At 40.6% G+C, this 22,623-nt stretch overlaps 1 protein-coding gene across 18 annotated transcripts in view; it reads right to left on the bottom strand.

The window, feature by feature from the left end:
* Positions 1–22,623, bottom strand: part of MAP4 (microtubule associated protein 4) — a 174,306-nt gene that overhangs the window by 39,586 nt on the left and 112,097 nt on the right. For 12 of the 18 annotated variants that reach the window (XM_019632333.1, XM_019632311.1, XM_019632290.1 and 9 more), the window contains exons 4-9: positions 17,066–17,188; positions 13,874–13,987; positions 11,495–11,626; positions 10,003–10,932; positions 9,228–9,350; positions 3,862–7,194 (exon numbers count right to left, since the gene is read on the bottom strand). In XM_019632333.1, coding sequence (XP_019487878.1) covers positions 3,862–7,194; positions 9,228–9,350; positions 10,003–10,932; positions 11,495–11,626; positions 13,874–13,987; positions 17,066–17,188 — 4,755 coding nt within the window. The remainder of the gene's footprint in view (positions 1–3,861; positions 7,195–9,227; positions 9,351–10,002; positions 10,933–11,494; positions 11,627–13,873; positions 13,988–17,065; positions 17,189–22,623) is intronic. The other 6 variants (XM_019632393.1, XM_019632398.1, XM_019632400.1 and 3 more) reach the window with 2 other exon arrangements.

Here is a 22,623-nt window from a genome sequence, read left to right as displayed (position 1 = left end):
ACGTCCTCCACAACTAGATTGAAGAACAAAACGGCAGCAACTTGTCTGTTCCCCTTACCCCAATTCCCCAGCACTGTTCCTATCCCCCTAATTCCCCAATAAAAATCTTTAAAAAAAATTAAATAAATAAATAAATAAATAAAATAAAATTATTAATTGACAACTTTCGTCTTTTTAAGAACCTAAAACTTCTGGAAGTTTCCTTTAAGGCAAGAAAGAGGAAAGCATGGGCCTTACAGTCAGAAAGACTTGAGTTTAAATTCTACCTCTGCCACTTTACTATCTGTGTGACCTTAACATGAACAGCCTCCATTTTCTCACCTGTAATATAGAGAGAATCCTTCATAATATTGGGGTGTGTGTGTGTGTGTGTGTGTGTGTGTGTGTGTGTGTGTATGTGTATCTACCTACCTATCTAGCTATGGATAACTAGGCATATAATCTTCAATCAATAGGTGTTACTATTTTTATTAACACCCTAACACTATCTTTGCTGTCCAAACATTGAAAAACCATGGGTAACACCATTTGACCACAGGACAAATGAGGACAAGATATGTGAGAATTGCTGGCAAACTGGGGTCAGGGCGGTTAAGGTGAATGATTTGAAGTGAAGAGCAAAGATAAAATTTAATAAGGCCAGGTCAAGAATCAGTCATGGTGAGACATCAGAGCCCACATGAACCAATAGTGGTTGGGCAGCAGGGGCCACCCCGCCCAATCCCTTATCATAAATCCAGACACTCTCCAGTCTGCTCAGTCCCCTGCCTCAGAGCCCCTCGAATAAGCCTTACTAGAAATATACAAGATCTATGTGAATATGAAGAAGCCATCCAAATACCAGTGACAGACTAGGACACATAAACTTGAACATGTGATGTTATTGAACATGGCACATTACTATGTCGTTGGATAGAAAAACTCAACATAGAACACATTGACTTTCCTTAGGGTAATCTATACATTTAATGTGATTGATTGGATTTTTTTCCCCCTCAAAACTATAAGTGCCAATTCTCAAGTTTATATGTAATAATAAATAAGCAAGAATAGTCAGGAAAACTCTGAAAAAGAATAATAGGGTGAGATATGGGGCTAGATCTATTAGATATTAAATATATTATTAAGCTACACTGTGTTACTGAAGTCTGAATGGAAAGACCAATGGATCAGAAATAGACCAAATACATACAGGAATTTAGAGCATGCAAAGGTGGCATTTCTGTGGGAGATAATTATATTGGGTTGTCGGGAAAGTCATGACGTATTTTTCCATGTTTTTCAATGCAAACATGCATCATGACTTTCCTGACAACCCAATACAAGTAATAGTGGGACGACCAAGTAATCCTACCTCCCATCTCATAAACAAAACACACAGACACACACACACACACACACAAAAACAAATAAGCTATAGATTCTAGATTGATCAAAGATTCAAAATGTAAAAAATTAAAAATTAAAGAGAAGATATTTTTATAAACTCAAAGAGTAGGGATGGCTTTTATAAACTTGACAATACATAAGGAAGTCACATTAAATAAGTAAAACATAAAATAGTCCCACATCAAGAGATAATTTTTCACCTATTAGATCAGCATACTTAACAAAAAAGAAAAGTCGCACTAGTGGAACAAGTGCAGGTGAACAAACACTGGTCTGTGCTGAGGGTGGGAGTACAGTTCCAAGAGTATGGCAACCCCTGTTAAAATTATGAAGACATGGTCCTCAAACCTGAGAGTCTACTCCAGAACCTTTTTTATTATACAGAAATACTTGTACAAGTATGGCAATCTGTATATACAAGGATAGTTTATGCACCTTGTTTCTAATAGAGAAAAACTGGAAAACATCTATAGGTCCATCAACACAGAAGTGGTAAACTACATTAGGGAATAGTCTTACAATGAAATTCTACACAGATGTTAACAAGGACTGAGGCCCCTTTCTTTGTACTGATTGGAAAAGCTCTCTAAAATAATTAAGTTTATAAAGCAGGGCACATAGCAGTATGTGTGATAGCCATGTCTCATTTATATAAAATCAAGGAATATTTATATCATTGCTTCTTTATGCATACATAGTCTGGAAGGATGTGTAAGACACTGTTAACACTGGTTACCTCTGGAGCGGAAACCTGGATGGGGGTTAATGGAGGGAGGCAGACTTAACGTTTTACCGAGTATCCCTTTGTACCATGGGAATGTATCACCTATTTAAAAATGAGTAAGAAAAAAAACAAACCAAAACTTTTTTAACTAATAAAAAAAAAAGCATAGGTTATCCTTAGGGGAAAGGTGTGCTAGAATTCAGAGAACACTGCCTCAAATCCATCACCCTCTCCCAGCCACTCAGCGAGGCCACTCCTGACACCATCTCTGAGCCCGGCCTGGCCAAAGCAGGGCCCTGGGAAGCCCTGCAGCATCTGCCTTGCTTCCCCAAGAACCGAAACAAATCCTCTTTCTACATTTCTTCAGAAATACTGAGCAAAGAAATGGCTAGGTTTCAGAAAATTTACACGTTACCCTTTGTATCACTGCTGAAACTAAAGAACCAATCCAGAAGCTAAAATCAAAGAACTGGATAGAACACTGGAAATCTTAAGGGAAGCTGGAAAGTCCCCCACATACGACTTCATTTTCTGCTTTGGCAACAGGGAAGCTAATAGAAGAAAGATGAAAACAAAAAAGATGAGAATATCTTATGCAGATAACAGCCCTCAGCATTCTCCACTCACATAGCACGTGCTCCTCATCGGGCACAAATCATGCACAGCACACAGGCTTTACCCGACAGCAAGCCCGGATCATGCACAACACATCCCAGGAGGAAGTGCCAACTGGCTACTAAGGCCGACTGGTGTTTTTCATTTCTGGATTAGTAGCTGCATCATGCAAGCTGGGAAACAGTGATTAAGAAATAGTATCATTTGTAGGCTGTGGGAAAATCTCAGAGGCCAGGAACCATTTTCTGAAGGTTAGCCTCAGGGAAGTCATGATTACATGTATACTTTTCAGGGGGAAGGAAAGCTAACATTTCTAAATCTTTAAGGAATCACGTTTTCAATCTCATTCTAATTACTTGACTGATTTGAACCAAAAGGGACAAACTTATGAAGAGTCCCACATGGACAAGTTTTATAGACTTGACCCTGATGGAGACTACGTTTCATGGATACAGACTATGCCCCAAACTCTATCCCACATGCAACTTGTGGGCCAACGGCTGTGGGCAACAAACTGGTACAGGTGTGGCTGCATCACCGAGAGAGCTCATCCCACTACCAGAAACACAAGGTCTGTGCCCACCACTGCTGGTCAGAGGCCACCATTTCCCCATCGAAGACAGCCCACCTTCATTGAATCTCAAAGCTATTTGGGTATTTAGTCCCACCAGCATAAGATACATATATGCTCATATATACTGACCAAAAAAAATCCACGCACACAGCTGGATGTGAAATGCTTCCTTTTCTCCTCCTTATACAAAATTATGATTAAAATTTGGCTGTAAACTTTACGCATAGGAGGCACACTTTGAAAAACAATTAAGGATCGTCAATGATGACAGGCCTGCTGCTAAACAACTCACTGTCTGAAATTCAACTTCCACTAAAACTCAAGGTTCAGTGCTGGGTACGAAGGCATGCAACCAGGTCACTTGCCTCCTCAAGCTGGACACGAGACACACCTTGGCTGCAGAAAACATGTCATTAGCAGTAATACGTTTTCATGCCAACAAATCAATGATTAACAAGGATGATTAGAGTCTGGATGGGACCAAAGCACAAGCTCTTTGCCTCGGATGCTGACTCAAAAGCCACACGCGCACACACACCGCCGCATGGCAGGCTCATACCGCTGGGCTTCGCGGGCTTGGCTCTCTCTCGTTCCTGGGTTGCAGGCTTTGGCAGAGGAGGAGTGAGTCCTCGGGACTTGGTGGGTCTCATGTAGCCTTTAACTGGTTCTGCCATTCTGCTTTTGTCTTCCTTCTTCCATTCTCCCAGGGCCTTTGGTTCGGGTTTTTCCGTCATGTTCTCTGGTGCCTCAGAGAGCCTATCTTTGGGGTCTGGGAGCTGAAGACCCTTGGAAGCTGACGCTACTAACTTATCTACCACCCTCGAAGGGATGCCTGCACCTCCACCATCTAAGAACTCCGACTCGAATGCTGGTGTTGGCAAGGAAACATCTTCCAACTCTGTGATTTCTGAAGCCAGGCTAATTACTTCCAATTTGTCCTTTTCACTTTTTGGAGATGAAAGAGTCGTACCCACCTCCTTCTTCAAACTAGCTGGGACCCTGGACACTCCACCCTCAGCATTTTGGTCCTCACAGAAACGGGGCTTTTGTGCTTTGTCTCCCAGTAAACTGGGAGTTTGCACTGCAGCAGAAACCCCCCCACACTCTTTCTTTTCGTTTACTAGATGTGTTGTAAGATTACTCCACTCTGCACATGATTCTAGGCCTCTGGCCTCGCCTGGTAGGCTCTGGTCTTCTACCGGCACTCCAGAAAGAAGGTGCCCCTTTGCTAGTTCTGCGCATTTCCCTATTGGATGCTTAGATGCACTACTGGGCACCGACTTGGATTCCCCTGTCCCAGGCCCTCCATCTACCCCTGCTTCACTTTTCATGGGATCAGCAAGCTCACCTTTATTCTTAAGACGGTTATCTCCAGAACTGTTCACTGTTTCTATGGATGCTGTAAAAGCCAGGGCACCTCCACCTGTGCTGGCTGAGGGTGTAACAGGAGAGGGAGCCTTGGGTCTTTCTTGATCTGTGACTCCATCTTTGCTGCAATTATCTACTGCTAATAATTTGGAAATCTGGACAGGAGCTGTCTCTTGCCTACTTTCTGCCAAGGTGTCTGGAAAGGAATCACTGCCCTTTGCTACCTGAGGAGTATGAGTGGGCGGTTTTTCAGATGCGGCTGAATCCAGGGCCTCTGGGGGTGCTGACTGATTCATCCCCCCTGACGGCGTTTTGTGGCAAGTAAAAGTGATGTTTCTGTTTTCATCCACATAGCCTATGCCTTCAATTCTGTGGACCCCTGTGGCTTCCATGGGAACACGTATTTTTGTTGCATCTGTCTTACTCTCCAGAGTATGCTTCTCGGGAAAACTATTTTTAACCTTTTTACTTTTGCCATCCCTACTCCTTTTGTTTGGTTTGTCAGCCACTGCAGAGTGTCCCTTGGCTGCATCTGTCTTAGGCTCCTCAGGTGGTACTGAAGGAACAAATCCTGCCCCCTGGGTTTGGTCTTGGCAGCTCAAATCTGTCACCTTGGCAGCTGCTTCAGCAACAGCAGAATCCTTGACTATGTTTTTGTTCCCACCAAGAGCCCCACGTTCAAAAGAATTAAGCTCATCATTTTTACCCTTTCGATCTACTACTTCTGCTGTGGGTGTATCTGATGTGTGTGCGAGCACAGGCTCAGGATTAATGGGGAAGGTGAGCCCTAACTCCTTGTTTTGATGCGGAGTGCCACCAGCCTCTCCATCCTTCCCTACAAACGGCGGGCTGCAGCTTTCTTCCTTGCTCTCTATTCTAGCTGGCTGTGCAGAATAACTATTTTTAACCTTTTTGTTTTTGCCTTCATTGCCTCTTTTTTTAGACTGTTCAGAGAACCAGGGAGCTGCCTCACGATCCATCCAAGGACACTTTTCTTCCTTGCCCTGGTTACTGACACCCAGATCTATGGCTACGGCTCCTCTTTCTGTTCCAGCACCGGAAGTCTGAGTCACGGCTGACTCATTTCCCAAGGGAATCAATGCCTGCAAGGTGCTTGTCACACCAGGGTCAGTCATCCCTTTAGGCTCCCCCATCACCACTGTCTCAGGGAGATCAGCCATGAACCCTGGTTGTTTTGAAGGCTCCCGCCCCAGCGCCTCACTCTTAGCCCCAGCAGTCATTCTTCCGGTGGTAGCGGCTGGCTCACTAGGCCCAAGGACAGCTCTGCTGTCCTCCTGGTTGTCTGGAAGGAATGGCAGCTCAGCCCTTGCTCTTACCTTCCCAGAACTCGCTCTCCCTTTTCCAGAACTTCCCCCTCCCTTCCTGCTTTTGCCATCACCTGCCATTCTCTTAAATGGTTCATTTCCTGGCCCAGGAGCCTGAACTACCTCCTTGTCCTGCAGCTGCTGGGAAGCTGCAATATTCAGCTCTTGGCTTTGTTTGGGAAAGGCTTCCTTTTTCAGTTCTTTAACCTCTTCGGCTCCTTCAGAGAACTCTTTCTGTTTGTCATTCTGCAGTTTAGTCATTCTCCTTTCATCATTCCCTTCTTTCAAACTACTTTCTAATGGATTACTTGCTGTCAAAGTGGGTATCAAATTAGGCATTGCTTTTGCTGCTGTGGGTTTTGAAACTCCCCCCACAGCCTCATGGTCCAAGACAGGAGAGTAGCCCTCTTTGGGTCTGATCTCCAAAGGGCGTTCTACTTCGTGCGCAGAAACTTCTGTCAGGGGTCCTTTCAGTTTGAGAGAGCCTATGGTCTGGCTTTTCTCCGCAGAAGTGCATTCATCTCGTGGCATCAGCTTCCTATCTTGGCCCTGTGGTCCTGTCTTGTTACCTTTGATCTCTGCCTCTACTCCCAGCTTGGGCTGAGAACTTACTGCAGTTTTCAGGGGTTTTTCTAAAGGACACGAAGGAACACCAAGGCTTTCTGAGGCAATGTTCTCAGCCACTGGTTTGGCTGTTTTGGAGTCAATTTCACATTCCTTTTTCAGGTTTTCTCTGGATGCCAGTCCATATTCCGTGCCCACAGTGGTAGGCTGACTGGGGAGAACACCTGATTTTTGTGTGTCGTCTGCAAAGGGCTGACCTTTAGGCTCTTTTGCATTGTCATCATCCCAAGGTCCCCCAGCCCGGGGTTGAGAATATCTCTTTTGCTTTGGTTTCTTCTTTTTTTTCTTCATCATCATTGCTGTGCTTTCTAAAGCCCAGGCCTCCCTGCCAAGATCCCTCTGGGATTCAAGGAAGTCGACATGAATAGTTTTCCTTTGGTTCCCAGGTTCACCACAGGAAGATGAACCAGAGACCCAACTCGACTCAGACAAAGAAAAGGGGCCCAGCCCGGGATCGAGAGTCTTCTGTGGAGAAGAGCCTCCCAGCAGCTCAGGAGGACCCCTGGGAGGCCTGGGCCGGGCAGCCCTGCGGTCACTGGGTCTGCGCACTTGTTTGACTTGTGTGGGAGGGGTACCTGCAATACACGAAGGTGACCAAAATTCCAAACAGAAAACTCCTTGTTATTGTTTTTTAAAAAGAAGTCTATTTAGTGACACATTTAAATAGTCTATTTTCACCAACCCACATACTAATTCGTTCAGGAAAACAGCTTTTTCTGAAACATTTCTCACCCTTAACTGGGATTAGCAAATATTTAATAAAGATCATCATCTCAGGTAAAGATTTTTTTCAAACATATTTACAAAATACTTAAAAGCTGGAGAAAAGAAATTCAGAGATTACCTAACTCCTATAATAAGCACTTATTGCCTATAAATCTCATCTGACCCTTATTTATATTTGTCATTATTTTTACTAGGTACATAGTTCCCAATTCTGCAATAAAATGATAAGCTCCTGTCTCTTTTTGGTGACATTTGCTAATTAATAGAATGAAATACATATCATCTTGGACAGAATTTGTAATTCTAAGAGTCTGTCACCAATATTATACTAATTACTTATCAAAGTAACCAGATCAATTCTGAGAAACAGACCAGAAGGCCCGGCTTATGCTACTAGGAAAAAAAAGAAGAAAAAGAAAAAAGATACTGACTTAGTATTTTTGGCCAGAGAAAAATTCTCATCATTCCAGAACTGAGCCTCCTACTTTAAAAGCAAATGTGTTAGATGTCAATGTTCTGTTCCTAAATGTACTTCCCCAAAGCCAGAGAAATATACATAATGCCAAGTAGGGCAATGAATTAAAACAATTGAAATAAGCACCCTTGGAAAAATTTCAGGAAGTCAACTGGTCCAACCACCTTCCTCCAAGCCAATCCAGCATGGATCCGAGGTCCCAGGAAGAGTCCAATAGGAGCAGGTCAAGGACAGTGCTTGTCAAGTCTGACCCAATGGAATGACTTGAGAGAATACTGAAACACTTAAACAGTATCTTTGGTTTCTGTCGTTACCCCTCCAAAGTCTTCCAAATCCTACCCTTTATTTAACACCTCCGGTCAATTACTGCTTCTCTCAAAAAATTGCTAGGCTTTAGCACCCAGCAGCATTTATAATACTTAATTTGGCAATTAATCAGCAGCTATTTGGCACCATCTCTTATACTATTTTATTCAATTATTATATAAATCTTTGGTTTCAGAGTTCATACCTGCAAGCTTCTTTTGCCATCCAGGCTATAATAAAATAATAACACAAGAGCAAGGACCCGGACTTAAATATCTGTGTGCCTTTGCATGGTGTATTTTGTACACAGTAAGAACCTGATAAATCTTTATTGGTATGTTGAGTCACTAAAACAACATTTTAAAAAACTCAAACGTTCATCTTGCTCCTTCTTGTTGCCAGACAGTGAGCAAACCAATAGAGATTGTAAATGAAATAAGTCACGGTCCCTGCCCTCCAGTTCACATTCTAATCACAGTCACAGAAAAGTAAGCAGGGAATCAGGTTGATCAGATGCATGTTTCTGGCTTACAATAAAAACATGTAATCTTAGAGTTCATTGAATAATCAAACTTTGAGTTAGAAAGTATCCTACAGCGGTGCCTCTCAACGTGTAATGTATGTAAGTACTATCGGGAGAACTTGTGAAAACACACATTATGATTCTGAAGGTCTGGGGAGCAGTCCAAGATTATGTATTTCTAACAAGCTTCCCAGGCAATGCAGATGCTGGTGGGCTGTGAAACATACTGTAACTAGCAAGGGTTTCCTGTAACTAGCAAGGGTTTCCAGACCACTGGATCAACATATTCTCTTAAAGCTGAGGAGGAGACTGAGATATGGGAAAGCTGAATAAGCTGCCAAAGACCTCTCAGGATAGAAGAGTGAACAGCTGACCTGCATTTGAGTTTAAGTGTCCTGAGTTGATGTAGTGATCATTTAAAAGTACATAACAAGCTGACAACATAAATTCTATCTACGAAACTGACCTCATAAAGGCACTGCTGATTCTACCATCCAACCAGGGGCAATGTCTGCCGCCACCACCACCACTCCCAGTTTCAGTGGTTTCAAAGGGTCCACTTGGTGTTCCTAACTTACCTGAGGTCTCGGGAGGAAGGTCAGAAGGCTGACTGCTGAATGGTTTCTTCTGCTCTAGTTTCTCTGACACAGACTCCCCATTTGTTGGCAAGTTGTACTTTTGGCCCATGGCTGAGACCGGTTCTAAAGGTAATAGTAAAAACCACACAGGTTTCAGAGCAGCACGATTTCAGCTATTTCTCCACCTTCCAGAAATCGGAAGTTTTTGAGGAATGAGAGATGCTCCTGTCAGGGCAGCAGAAAAATGTAGTAGTTGGCAGGGGAAGGGAAGGTGGAATTGGGAGGGCTTTGGTGTTTTTTAAGATGAGAAAAACAACAGACGTCATTTGTATGCTGGTGGGAAGGATCCAAAGGAAAGGGGAAAAAACTGGTGAGAGGCAAGAAAGGAGAGAACGGCCAGGGCAATAGGCCTAAGCAGGTGAGAAGAAATGGGGTCTAGTGCAAGACAGAGAGACTGGCCTTGGCTAGAAGCAGGACGATTACTTCTAGTAACAGGAGAGAAGGCAAATCTCTGGGTACAGATACAAGATGAGGTAGTAGAAGGCTATGAATATTCTCTTACTGCCTCAATTATCCTAAGAAAAATAGGAAGCTCAGCAGAATAAGGATGGGAAAGGTGTTGGAGGGGGGCAAAGGGGAGAGACAACTGTCTAGGAGAGTAGGAATGTCTATGGATTTGCAGTCCTTATTTTGCCTGGCACGCCGTTTGTCCCTTACCCTTCTGGAGACTATGCCCTGGTGGACAAAAACACTGAGAATAAGCTTAAGTCCATACCTGGCAAAATCATGGAAGGTGGCACAGCTGAGTGTCCCTCATTCTGAAGAGATTCTAACCGGGAATCCTCACTTATTTCTTCCTGCGTCCGTACAACTTTCATGTCCTTAACTGGAACTGGTGCCACCTCTGTTTCTGAGGGTGGTACAACTTCCTTAGCCGGCGCTTTCTCTGTTTCTGGAGACAGAGGCGCATCCTTGCCCAGGGCCATCTCTGTTTCTGGGGGTGAAGCCATGTCCTTGACCAGCGTCACCTCTTTTTCTTGAGGTGGAGCCACATCCCTGCCCAGAGTCACCTCTTTTTCTTGAGGTGGAGCCACATCCCTGCCCAGAGTCATCTCTATTTCTGGGGCTGGAGCCATGTCCTTGACCGGGGCCACTTCTGTTCCTGGAGATGGAGCCATGTCCTTAACTGGGGCCACCTCTGTCTCTGAGGACAAGGCAACCTCCTTGGCTGAAGATATTTCTGCGGATGATCCAATGTCCTTCCCCAGTGCCATCTCTATTTCTGAGAGTGATGCCACACCGCTGGCAGGGGCCATCTCTCTGTCTGTGGGTGGTACCATGCCCTCCACTGGGGCCAAATCCATTTTCATAGGCGGTGCCGTCTCTGTTTCTTTGAACAGTATTCCGTCCTTAGCTGGGGCTTCCTCTATTTCCGTGGGTAATGCCACGTCCTTGACGGGGGCCATATCTGATTCGATGAATGATTCCACATCCTTGGGAAGTGCCACGTTTTCTTTGGTAGGTAGTTCCACATCTTTAGCCAATGCCACCTCTGTGTCTGTGGCAGGTGCCATGTCCTTGGCCAGGGCCATCTCTGCTTCTCTAGATGGTGCCATGTCATCAGCCTTCAGTCCCATCATTATTTCCATTGTTTTTGTTGGTGTCCTTTCTTCTGCTGATGCCATTTCTACCACCTCAGCTGGCTCTAAGGGAAGTAAGTTAGAAACTTAGGATCCATCATTGACTGCTTGTAGCTCTGCGTTCAGAACTCACTTTCTTAGAGCACAGGAGTATCTGGCTTTTGTGCCTATAACGCCCTAAACATAGCTAAGAAGCTCTCCAGTCAATGCATTTGTGCCTTCTCTGACACTTCCAATACTTAGAAGAACAGGAGGTTGGGAAAACAAATAGTGGAGGAGAAAAGGCAAAGAAGAGAAAAAAACCAAAGGCTTAAAAAAAAACAACACAGGTACACAATTAGTGTCAGAAAGGGAATCTGTGGGACATCAAGAAAAAACCCTAGAATCCTAAATCTTCCCTGAATTAAAAAGGGATTTTATTTGCCCCCCATTAACCCCCAGTCATGTATTTCCACTACAACTTAATTCCTCTAAATGTGAAATAGGTAATACAAGTTTAAAAACATTTGTGATGGTTCTCAGAATTTTATCTATACTGCTGTACACTGCTAGAAAATAAATCTGATGATTATATTGATTATTGATACTGTAACCACTAACTGATAGAGAGAAGTTCTAATAATTTACCTGCTGTGGGCTGCACAGGTTGTGTGACCTCTGGGGAAATGAAGACTCCTGCGTGCGGAGAGTTTGGAGCTTCTACAGGCCATCCCTGAGGTACAGCAGCTGCAGGAGCAAATGTGTCACAGGAAAACAGACCTAATATTGAAACACAAACAAACATATTTTTGAAACTTGGTTAACATTGGGGGGGGAGGGGGGAAGACATTTGGTATTTAAAATCAGCTTTACATACTGCCATAAAGATGCAGACCTAAAGACCAATGAAAAACAAAGCAAGAAACTGCCGATATTCTTCAGATTTGGGCTACCTGTTCATAGGCTGTATAATATAACTATATCCCTGTCGCCCATGAGTCAACACTGATTGGCTGCCTTCTACAGTGAATTAAAAAGATTCAAAATACCAAAGACTGAGCTCTAGCTCCAACATCACAACTGATATAACATAACATATAGCAAGGAACTATAAATCTTAACTTCCTCATCTGTAAAATTAAATTAACACCCCTCCTTTCCAACATTAGAGGACAATTTTGTGAAAATGCTTTGTAAATTATTAAGAACTAGACAACATAAAAGATTATTATTATTCCGTCCACTGCCAGACTTCAGAGGGAATCTAATAACCCCTGGAGGGTTCTTGCCATTGAGGTTATTACAATTTAGCTAAAGAGGCAAGACTGACATATATCAAATAATGCAAAATGTATAATAAGAAGTAGGTGCTATAAGAGTTTAAAAACAACCAGAGGACTACAGTGGTCACAGAAGGCTTCCGAGGAGAAGCCGGAGCAGGAAGAAAGGAGAGAGTAGTCAATTTCAAGGATGGAGAGCAAGAAAAAGTATGAAGATGCCAACAGGACAAGAAAGTTTCCAGGACTGTAATATTAGTTTGATTCAACTAGATCTTGCATACCAGTGAGGAAAAGAGATTAGAACAATGGAAAAAGGATCTGGAAAACCAGAGAAATTTAGACTTGAAGAGAAAAAATATATATATAGGGTGTCTTAAGGTCCTACTCATGAAAATGAGATGATGAATACAGAACAGGGACTCAAGGTGATCAATACAGCAGGTCAATTCAGAATGAATTTTAAAAGGGAGCAGGAAGCCTGTCAGGAGACTACTGAGGTGGTGTAGGTGTGAAGTGACAGGGATTTACACTGGGGAAAAAGCAGAGGGGGCCTAAAGGAAAAGAAAAAAAGATGCTGTAAAGAAAGAAGTCAATGCAACTAAATGACTCACTAGCTAGTGAGCTTAAAAAAAACAGGAGTCAAAGCCAAAATCAAAGTATCAGGAGACTAGACGGAAAACATCAAAGTCAACTCATTTAACATCCTTCTCCCAAGAGTCCTAAAAGCCTAAATGAAACATACTATTGGTCAGGGTCTTTACAAATTCAGAACTGTAGCATTGTTTGAAGTGAGACGTATACATGATGGGTACTGACGGAAACCAGAATATGTCACCTCAAAACATGCCTCTTTGACTGAAAAATTATTTGGACCTGAAGGCAATTAAGCAGCAGCAAACCCAGAAAAAAGTTCGCCCCTTTGTACCTAAAGGCAGGATATAAATTCTCCTTTTACTGGAGATAAACTCTTCCCAGCCCAAGAGGGCACCAGAGAAATCTGCAGACAAACCTTCCTCCATTAGTTCCCTCCCATGTTCCTTCCCAGTGTGCCACTCTTAGAAGCCTAAAATTGCTGTCGTCTGTCCTGTCATTTCTCTACAAGTTTATTGTTTTTTGTTGAAGATGCTACAGAAACAGAAATTCTAAGCAACAACCTTGCGTTACTTTTCTCCTGTGTGATGTATGCAGCGGGCGTTAATAAACTGTTCTTCTCTTGTTAATCTGTATTTTCGTTAAAGAGTCTCAGCTGAAAACCTAAGTTTTGCTTTCCCTACAGTACCCCAGCCACATTCGTGTGAAAAGTTATACAAAGCCAGAAATGTGGATACTACAAACTGATGACCAAGATCTGTTTTATATTTACTATGTAATGAAACTATGTGAAGTTCTTTTATGTAATTTCACTTAGTCATCACATCTTTAAGGTAGAAACTAGTTAGTGTTGGCCCCATTTAATAGATAAAGAAACCGAAGTTTAGGAAGGACAAAACTTGCCCAAGGGTACAAAGTAGTACAATGTGGAGAAAGAATCTGGCCCTAAGATATAGGATTCAAGATCTCATGAGAGGAGGGGAGCAGCCCTGAGAGCCTAACTCTGAATTCTCTCCGAGGACTCATCAAGAAAGTGCCTTGTCCCAGCCAGAGCTCCTCAACGTGACTTTGCCTAGTGGTTAACTTCAAATGAGATGCGGTGAAGGCCACATAAATTGTCTGGAGTAAGAGATACACCCAGTTGGAGAAATCATACCATAACTGTCTTTCAGGGGATCATTTTGCTCTGTAAATGCTGAAGTATTGGCTGTTCCACTGGGGAAAAAGAGCAAATCTTCCAGGCCGTCACCATGGTGCATCTTAAAGGGATCTGGAACAAAGAAGGAATTTAAAACTCATTCTCAGTGAATACAACTATAAAGGCAGCATTCCTTATTATCCCACAATGAATATTGATTAGTTACACATTTGTTGTCAATAGTACATTAAATAAACTGAGGTAATATGTGACTAAACATGGCAAGGAATCAGTAAATATTCACTAATTCATCTGTTACGAGTTAAAAATATATAATCTCAGATTCTCTAAGATTTGACTAAATCAGACAGCCAACACATAATAGTAGAAACACAACAAATGCTCAACTCTACAGTCCACCAAGAGGTGAACGTACAGGTATAATTAAATTTTCAATGGATATTTACATAGTAGACATTCATGTTAGGTTACTTAAAAAAAAAAAGACACCACAAATGAAACAAATAAACAAAAAGACATTTCCACCTTACGTGGACATAATGAAGAAAACTGCATTTCAAAAGCTATCTGCATGAGCCAGCATCTCGAGAAATAAACTCTAGACTTAGGAATAAAGATACTCATAAACACTTAACAAATTAGGAATAGAAGGTATTTCTCTTAATCTGATAAATGGCATCTGTAAAAAACCCAAAGCTAACACCATACTTAATGATGAAAGATGGATACTTTCCCCACAAGACCAGGAACAAAACAAGAATGTCTGCTTCTCATCTTCTATTTAATATTGTACTGAAAGTTCTAACCAGGACAATTAGGAAAGAAAGAAGTAAAACTATATTTGTAGACGACATGATTTATATATATAGAAAATTCTAAGGAATCCACTAAAAAACTGCTAGAACTAATGAAGTCAGCAAGGTGGGAAGATACAAGAACAATCAATATATTAAAATCAATTGTATATCTATACCCTTGCAATGAACAATCTGAAAATGAGATTAAGAAAATTCCATTCACGGGCCAGCCGAGTGGCGCGTTGGTTAAGAGTTGGCTTGGGACGCCAGCTCTGAGCCGAAGGACCCCGGTTAGGATCCACATGAGGGCCAGTGACGCTGCGCACTCTTCAGCTAAGATGGTGAACAACAGCTCAACCTGGAGCTGGGCTTCCGTGAATCGCCGGCAACAGCGTAGACTGCAGTGAAGCTGCAGCTGGCAGCCGGCATGAGCTGCCAAGAGCCACCGTGAGCGGCCATCCAGTGGCCGGCGACTGATCTGCCTCATCGGGGAAGAGCGCAATGATAATATCAACACGGAGCAGTGAAACGATGTCCTCCACAACTAGACTGAAGAACAAAAAGGACAGCAACTTATCTGTTCCCCTTCCCCAACTCCCCAACACTGTTCCCCTCCCCCAATTCCCCAATAAAAAATCTTAAAAAAAAAATTTTTTTTAATTTTTATGCCTGAAAAACTGCTATCAAGAAAATTAGAAGACAATCCACAAAATGGGAGAAAATATTTGTAAATCAAATCTGATAAAGGTCTGGTATACAGAATATATAAAGAACGCAACAACAAAATGACAAACAAACCAATTAAAAATTGGGCAAAGGATCTGAATACACATTTCTCCAAAGAAGATAGATATACAAATGACCAATAAGCCCATGAAAAGATAAAAAGACAATAAACATCATGAGTCACTAGGAAAATGCAAATCAAAATCACAATGACATACCATTTTACAACCATTAGGTTAGCTATGATTTAAAAAAAAGGGAAACAAGAGCTGTCAAGGATGTGGAGGAATTGTAAACCTCATACGTTATTGGTGGGAATGTAAAATGGTACAGCTGTTTTGCAAAACAGCTTGGCAATTCGTTAAATGACAAACACAGAGTTACTACTATATAATCAGCAATTCTAACTTAGGTATATACCCCAAAGAAATGAAAACATATGTCTACACAAAACCTTCTACATGAATGTTTATAACAATATTATTCACAATGGTAGAAAAATATGGAAACAAGCCAAATGTCCATCAACTGATGAAGAGATTAAACAAAATGTGCATCATATAAAAGAATGAAGTTCTGATCCATGCCACAAAATGCATGAACCTTAAAAACATGTGCTCAGTGAAAAAAGCCAGTAACAAAAGACCACACATTATATGATTCTGTGTATATGAGATGTCCCAGACAGGTAAATTTATAGAGACGGGAAGTAGATTACTGGTTCCTTAGGGCTGTGTGGATAAGGAAACAAGGAGTTATCTATATCTAAAGAGTGCATGGTTTCTTTTTGAGGTTATGCAAATGTTCGAAAATTGACTCTAGTGATGGCTATATATGTGAATATACTAAAATCCACTGAATTGTACACTTGAAATGGGTAAATTGTATGGTATGTGAATTATCTCTCAATAAAGCTGTTTCTAAAAATTGCCATATATCTACGATAGCCAATAATTAGAGAATGGTACCTAACATCAAGTACTACATCATCTGGAACCAGCTATGAGCACCTTATAAGTTAGATGGACAAAAACAAACAACCTGTCAGTGGAAACAAATAACCTGAGCTCTCAACCTGGTTATCTGCCATGGAGACACTGAAGCTACTGCTTCCAGCCCTCCTGCAATCCATTCCTCCCACCACTTCCAGCTCTAGGCAACCACAGATACGCTTTCCATTTCTATAGATTAGATTGAACTTTAGAGAAATTGGGTATGAGTCATGGTCTTCTCTTCTGTCCAACGAGGATAATATATATCTGGTAGGGTTGGGTAAGAAACACATATCATGTATATAAAGGCTCTAGCATTGTGCCTGGCATAAAACAGGCACTCAACAGATGGTGCCATTATTACCGCAATTCCTTTTGGAAGAATCATGGTTCTAAGGTACCACTGATCGTTTAGTCTTCAGTGAATATGAATTTCAGTTAATTTACTCAAAACAGATTTTGAAGGAGAGGGAACTAGAGGGGCATCTGTCCCAGAAGAAGAGATAAACAGAGAGGAGAAAGGGTCAACCAAATGTTCAGAAAAAATAATTATACCTTGGTTGTGCTTTAGAAGCTATATTTAAGCTAAAATGTTTTATGTGAGTGGTGGTTGTAGCTCTGTCATGTTTATGTCATAGTTCACATTCAGCAGTCACAGGCAAGCCAATACTTACCAGTCTGCACAGGGTTCACTACTTGCTCGGGTTTGAAGCAAAAGTTTGTATTTTCTGGCCAGTCCTGGCTGTTGTGATATCCCTGGTAGGCCATTTTCTCTTCAAGGAATTCAGTCGGAAACCCTTCAAATAAAAACATAAAACAAAAGTTACAAGGTACCCCTGTTTTCTCCACAAGAGTGGCGTTTCAGTATTACAGTTAACACAATATAAAACAATCATACCTGACTAGTGCATTTAACAAAAAAAATTTTTTTTTAAATTAAGTAAATTAAGTACTGGAGGCATATGGTTGTTATAAGGTCAAAAATACTGCAGGAGGACTTCTGGTTATGAAAGGTTAGTGATTTGTATCCACAAAAGAACAAGTATAAAATTGAACAAAACTGTCAAAAGCATCATTTCAAGTCACTGGAATTTTTTTTTTAAGCCAGATCTAAATAAATGGAGACGATATACCATGTTCATGAATGGAAGACTCAATATTGTTAAGATGGCAATTCTCAAATTGACCAATAGATTCAAGGCAATTAGAATTAAAAATCCTAGCAGAATTTTTTGAAGATAACAACAAGATAATCCCATCATTCACATGGAAATGCAAAAAAAAACAAACATAGAGCAGCCAAAATAAATTTTAAAAAAAGCAAGTTGGAGGAGTTACAAGGCCTGATATCCAAAGCTACTATAAATGTACAATGACCAAGTCACTGTAGTATAGACAATACATTAGATAAATACAACAGAAGAGAGTTCAGAAAGAAACCTACACAGTTGTTGTGGTCAATTGGTTTTTAACAAAGATGTGAAAATAATTCAATGGGGAAAGGATACTTTTTTTTCAACAAATGACAAACAACTGGGCACTTACCTCATACCATAATCAAAAACTAACTCCAAATGGATTAAAGACCGAAATGTAAAGAGCTAAAACTAAAAAACTTGTAGAAGAAAACATAGGAGAAAAATCTCTGTGACCTTGAATTAGCCAAAGATATCGGAGACATGTCACCTAAAGCACTATCCATAAAAGAAAAAAACTGATGAATTGGACATGATCAAAATTTACAAATTTTGCTTTCCAAAGATACCATTAAGAAAATAAGAAGAGAAGCCACGGACTGGGAGAAAATATTTGCAAATCATATATCTAATAAAGGATCTATATACAGAAGAGATTAAAATCTCTCACAACACAATTTATAATTACAATCTACATTAGATAAGTTTTAACTAGAGAAACAAGTTCATTTATCACATTAAAAACAAAATATTTATATATTACTTAAATATTGGTACATTTAGTGTTTGTTCAAAACTGCTTAGGCATTTAATATGGGGGAAATAGCTATTTCGCCCTTTTTGTTTAGTTTTGTTTATACTTGCATTGAGCAGTGCATACAGTTTTTATTTTCGGTTTTCCTATATTTTGTTTGTTCTGATTATCTTTATTAGAATGTCATTTTGTATGTTGAAGCTAATAATAAAAAAGTGAGACTTGGAAAAAAGAAATCTCTTATAACACAATTATAAGACACCTCAACTTTAAAATGGGCAAAAGATTTCAAAGGACGTTTTCACCATACAAGTGGATAATATGCACATTAAAAGAAGCTCATCCTCATTAAAATCTCTATGAGATACCACTACATAACCACCACTGCTAAAGGCAAGGCAAGCTAGAGGGGGTAAGTGGCAGGGCTGTCCCTCCTTTATCACTAGCCAACATCAGGCTGGCTCTGGCTGCAAATGTTCCCATTTTAAGGTTGCCCTTTATTTTCATGTTTCATAGAATCATTTAAATCTGATTTCATTTACATCAAATGGCTTCGGGAAAGAGAAGAGGAATGAAACAAAATAATTTATCCTAGATTTGCATTCCCCAAAAGGTTCCTTCAGGAACATTTCCTGAGATGATCTTAGATATCTGAGGATTTTTTTTTTAATCAAAATTACTACAAGGTCGTTATCCTGGACTGGATGATTTACGTTAATAAATTCACACTAAACACCAAGCTTCTCAGAAAGTGACTTACATTTAGTATGTAAAGCATAAAGAACCCCTAAAGAATTTAAACAATAGCCTATCATTTCCAAAACAAGCTTTAAAAGCCTAGTGATTCTGTTTCTACTTCTTACTCTGGGTAAAACCCACAATTTTTAGAAGTGGGTACATTTCTCTCACATCCTGGAGAAGGAATATGCACCTCTGGTTTTAAGACGCAAATGGGACAGGTTATCCCCTCCACGGCGGTGCTGCCTGGAGAGCAGCCAGCCACCAAAAACACTATCATTAATGAGCATGTTTGACAGAGGCCGCCCCCATATTTCGGTACAATGCTATTGACCCAGATTTCCTTCTTAAAACTACACAGCAAAAGTAGGCAAACTCCCTTTGCAGAAACAACAGCCTTCAGGATAAATGTGGGTGGGTTTTGGGGGGCTTTTTTTTTTTAGCATAATGCAGTCTACTCAGAGTCTATTTCAGTAAAAGAATGAAAAATGAAATTCAAAACAAAAAGTAACTTACATAACGCAATGGAAACAACCCTAGATACCTTGGCTCTCCTCTAAAAGTAGAATAGGGAAAGATAGGGGCCAGTTTCTATATTTGTGAAGTTGGGTCATTTAACAAAAAGGCAAGTTACCAAATATTAAAAGTACCAATTAATCAAGTAGTCATATCTCTAAATCAAAGCCAGAGTAATCCTATCAGATAAGATCCTTTCTAAGTGCAAGATAAACCAATGGCTTTTAATATAACAGAATACAAAAAGTTCACTGTTTCAGATTCTACATTGCAAAAAGCCTTTAAGAAACCACCATTTGTCAAGTTTTAATGTCAAATCAAAGGAAAATATCCACAGGTCTGGAAAAAAAACACCTATCAAAATACTCCTCCTCTTAAATACATACGTATGTATGCGAAACAGTTTGTTGATGTACTTCAACTCCAACAACATATTGTCACAGAAAGAATACACAGGCAGTTAGTTACCTTCTATTAAAGCATACATTGAAGAATTTAGAGAAATGTAAAACAACACAAGGGTTCCTACTAAACTTTTTTCTTGGAAACAATACTTATTTAAAAACGTTAACATTAACATTCATGACTTTATTATTATTTTAAAACAATAGTTTGAAAGTCTCTCAATTTTAATATTTAATTTGAGAAATACCGATCAATACAATCCATGTTAAACAAAAGCTCTTTGGGGCCCCTAATTTCGTGAACAGCTTTATTGAGGTACCACTGACATACAATAAGCTGCATGTATTTAAAATGTACAATTTGATAAATTGTGACATACGTATGCCGTCGCCACAAGACAGCAAACGTATTCATCATCCTTAAAAGTTTCCTAATTTTTAAGCATGAAAACTGTCTTGGTACTAAAGAGTTTGAGAGCTGATAACTTAATTTAGAGACATTCTCCCCCTTGAGCATTCTGCTATTTACCTGGAGAGTCAAGTATTGTATAAAGAGGCAGAGAAAGAACATAGTTTGGGGCAGAAGACTCAAGTAGCAGTCCCCAGCTCTTTGAAGAGACCTTAGTTAACTCGTTTAATTCCTTTGAACCTCAATATCCTCACCTGTATCACGGAAGGACTGTACCAGTATCTGGTCTCTAAGCTCCCTTTCAGCTCTCAAATTCTATCAGTCCACGTCCACACATGCTACTCTGTAGGCTCATGTATAACTATCACTCTGCTAGCTCTTTCCCTCAGTATCTGCACCCCCTCCCATCACCCCCCCACACACACACACACACCACCGTCAGAGTCAAGAAGTCCAAGACAAAGTTCAGGCTTCACTATGTTTTTGTGATAGAAACTTAACCATCTAAGAAATGAGGAAATACATAACACAGTATTTCATTAAGGGCTAAACTGTATGATGATGTTTAATTTATATGGAAAGAGAAGTAAGAAAATTAACGCCAGCAAGCAGGCTTCACAGAAAAGACGGGATGATCTCAGAATATGATATTTTGAATTACTGTTGATACTGTGAGTAACACAAGTGAGAACATCAGATTATTATTACAAAGATAAAACAAAACTACCAAGAAAACAGTATGTATACATCCCTACATATATTATAGGATGATAAAGCAATTGTGGAAAAATTTACTAATTGGTAAATCTGGAAAAACATACAAAAGTTCTTTGTTTTATTCTATTCTTTCAATTTTTTTTGTACATTTGAAATTATTTCAAAATAAGAATTTAAGTATTTCTATTTTCTAAAAACAGAAGAAAACTAACTCCTCAGATTTTCAGCCAACTACACTTTTTCTAACGAAATAGATTTAAATGTTAATATCCAACTATATTAGGATGTCTTTCTCCTCTGTACTAAACAGGCAAAAAAGTCCACCAACCTTCCTGATTTGAAATTAACACTATCTGACATCCCTAAAATATCTGGGAGACTTTTGCTTTTTTTTTTTTTTGAGAGTTCAGAATTCTAACAATATTTGAAACCATTGAAGCACTGAAGGTCTCATGCAGGACGGAGATGATAACTTTGGGTTCAAAGTTTCTCTTTGGTTCACTGAAAAACAGACCAGCATGCTTCTTGGAAACATCCTAAAAGACTACCCAGTATGCTTGTTTTGCTTCAACCAGAAATCCTGCAGGCTGCTTCCCAGAGTGGGCACACATTCAGGAAGCCACCATGAGGCAGAGACACAGCCTAAGCCGGCAACAGCTGTAAACACTACACTGTTTTCAGGTGTTCCTTCCACCTCCCATAACATTCGACTTACCATCATACTGAACATACACTGTTCCTCTAAAAGCATGTGTCTACACAATTTCCTTTCTCATTCTCCAAAGATGTTCTTACATATACTCTCCTCTCCAGCATCCTCCGTCCCAACATAAAAACTCTTACTTTACAAAAAATAATATTCTTCGGCTACCTTTTCCTCCATCACAAACACAACCATGTTAGTCCATTATTACTTCTTTCCTTCCTGCTTGAGTGAAAAATAATCCTTCACCTTTATTTTTTTTTAATTTGAAACAAAGCTAAGCTAGAGAATATGAGAAACACGCTTCATTCTCCCTTCCAAGGACAGCACTTATGCAAGTATGTCCGTTATCATCTCCCTTGCAATCCAGCCCTCGAAACTCCTAGACTTGCTTTTTTTTTTTTTTAAGATTTTATTGTGGAATTGGGGGAGGGGAACAGCGTTGGGGAATCAGGGAAGGAGAACAGACAACTTTCTGTCCTTTTGTTCTTCAGTCTAGTTGTGGAGGACATCACTTCACTGGCCCATGTTGGTATTGTGATCATTGTGCTCTTCCCGGCGGAGGCAGATCGGTCGCCGGCCACTGGATGGCCGCTCACTGTGGCTCTTGACAGCTCACGCCGGCTGCCAGCCACTCACAGTAGTTTACGGGAGCCCACTGGAGCTCCACTGCAGCCTATGCCATTGCCGGCAACTCACAGCAGCCCAGCTCCAGGTTGAGCTGTTGTTCACCATCTTAGCTGTAGAGGGCGCAGCATCACTGGCCCTCATGTGGGATCCGAACCGGGGCCCTGC

Source organism: Hipposideros armiger, unplaced genomic scaffold (genome assembly GCF_001890085.2).
Source record: "Hipposideros armiger isolate ML-2016 unplaced genomic scaffold, ASM189008v1 scaffold_18, whole genome shotgun sequence".
NCBI classification, from domain to species: domain Eukaryota; kingdom Metazoa; phylum Chordata; class Mammalia; order Chiroptera; family Hipposideridae; genus Hipposideros; species Hipposideros armiger.
This window is presented reverse-complemented; position numbering and strand designations above follow the sequence as displayed.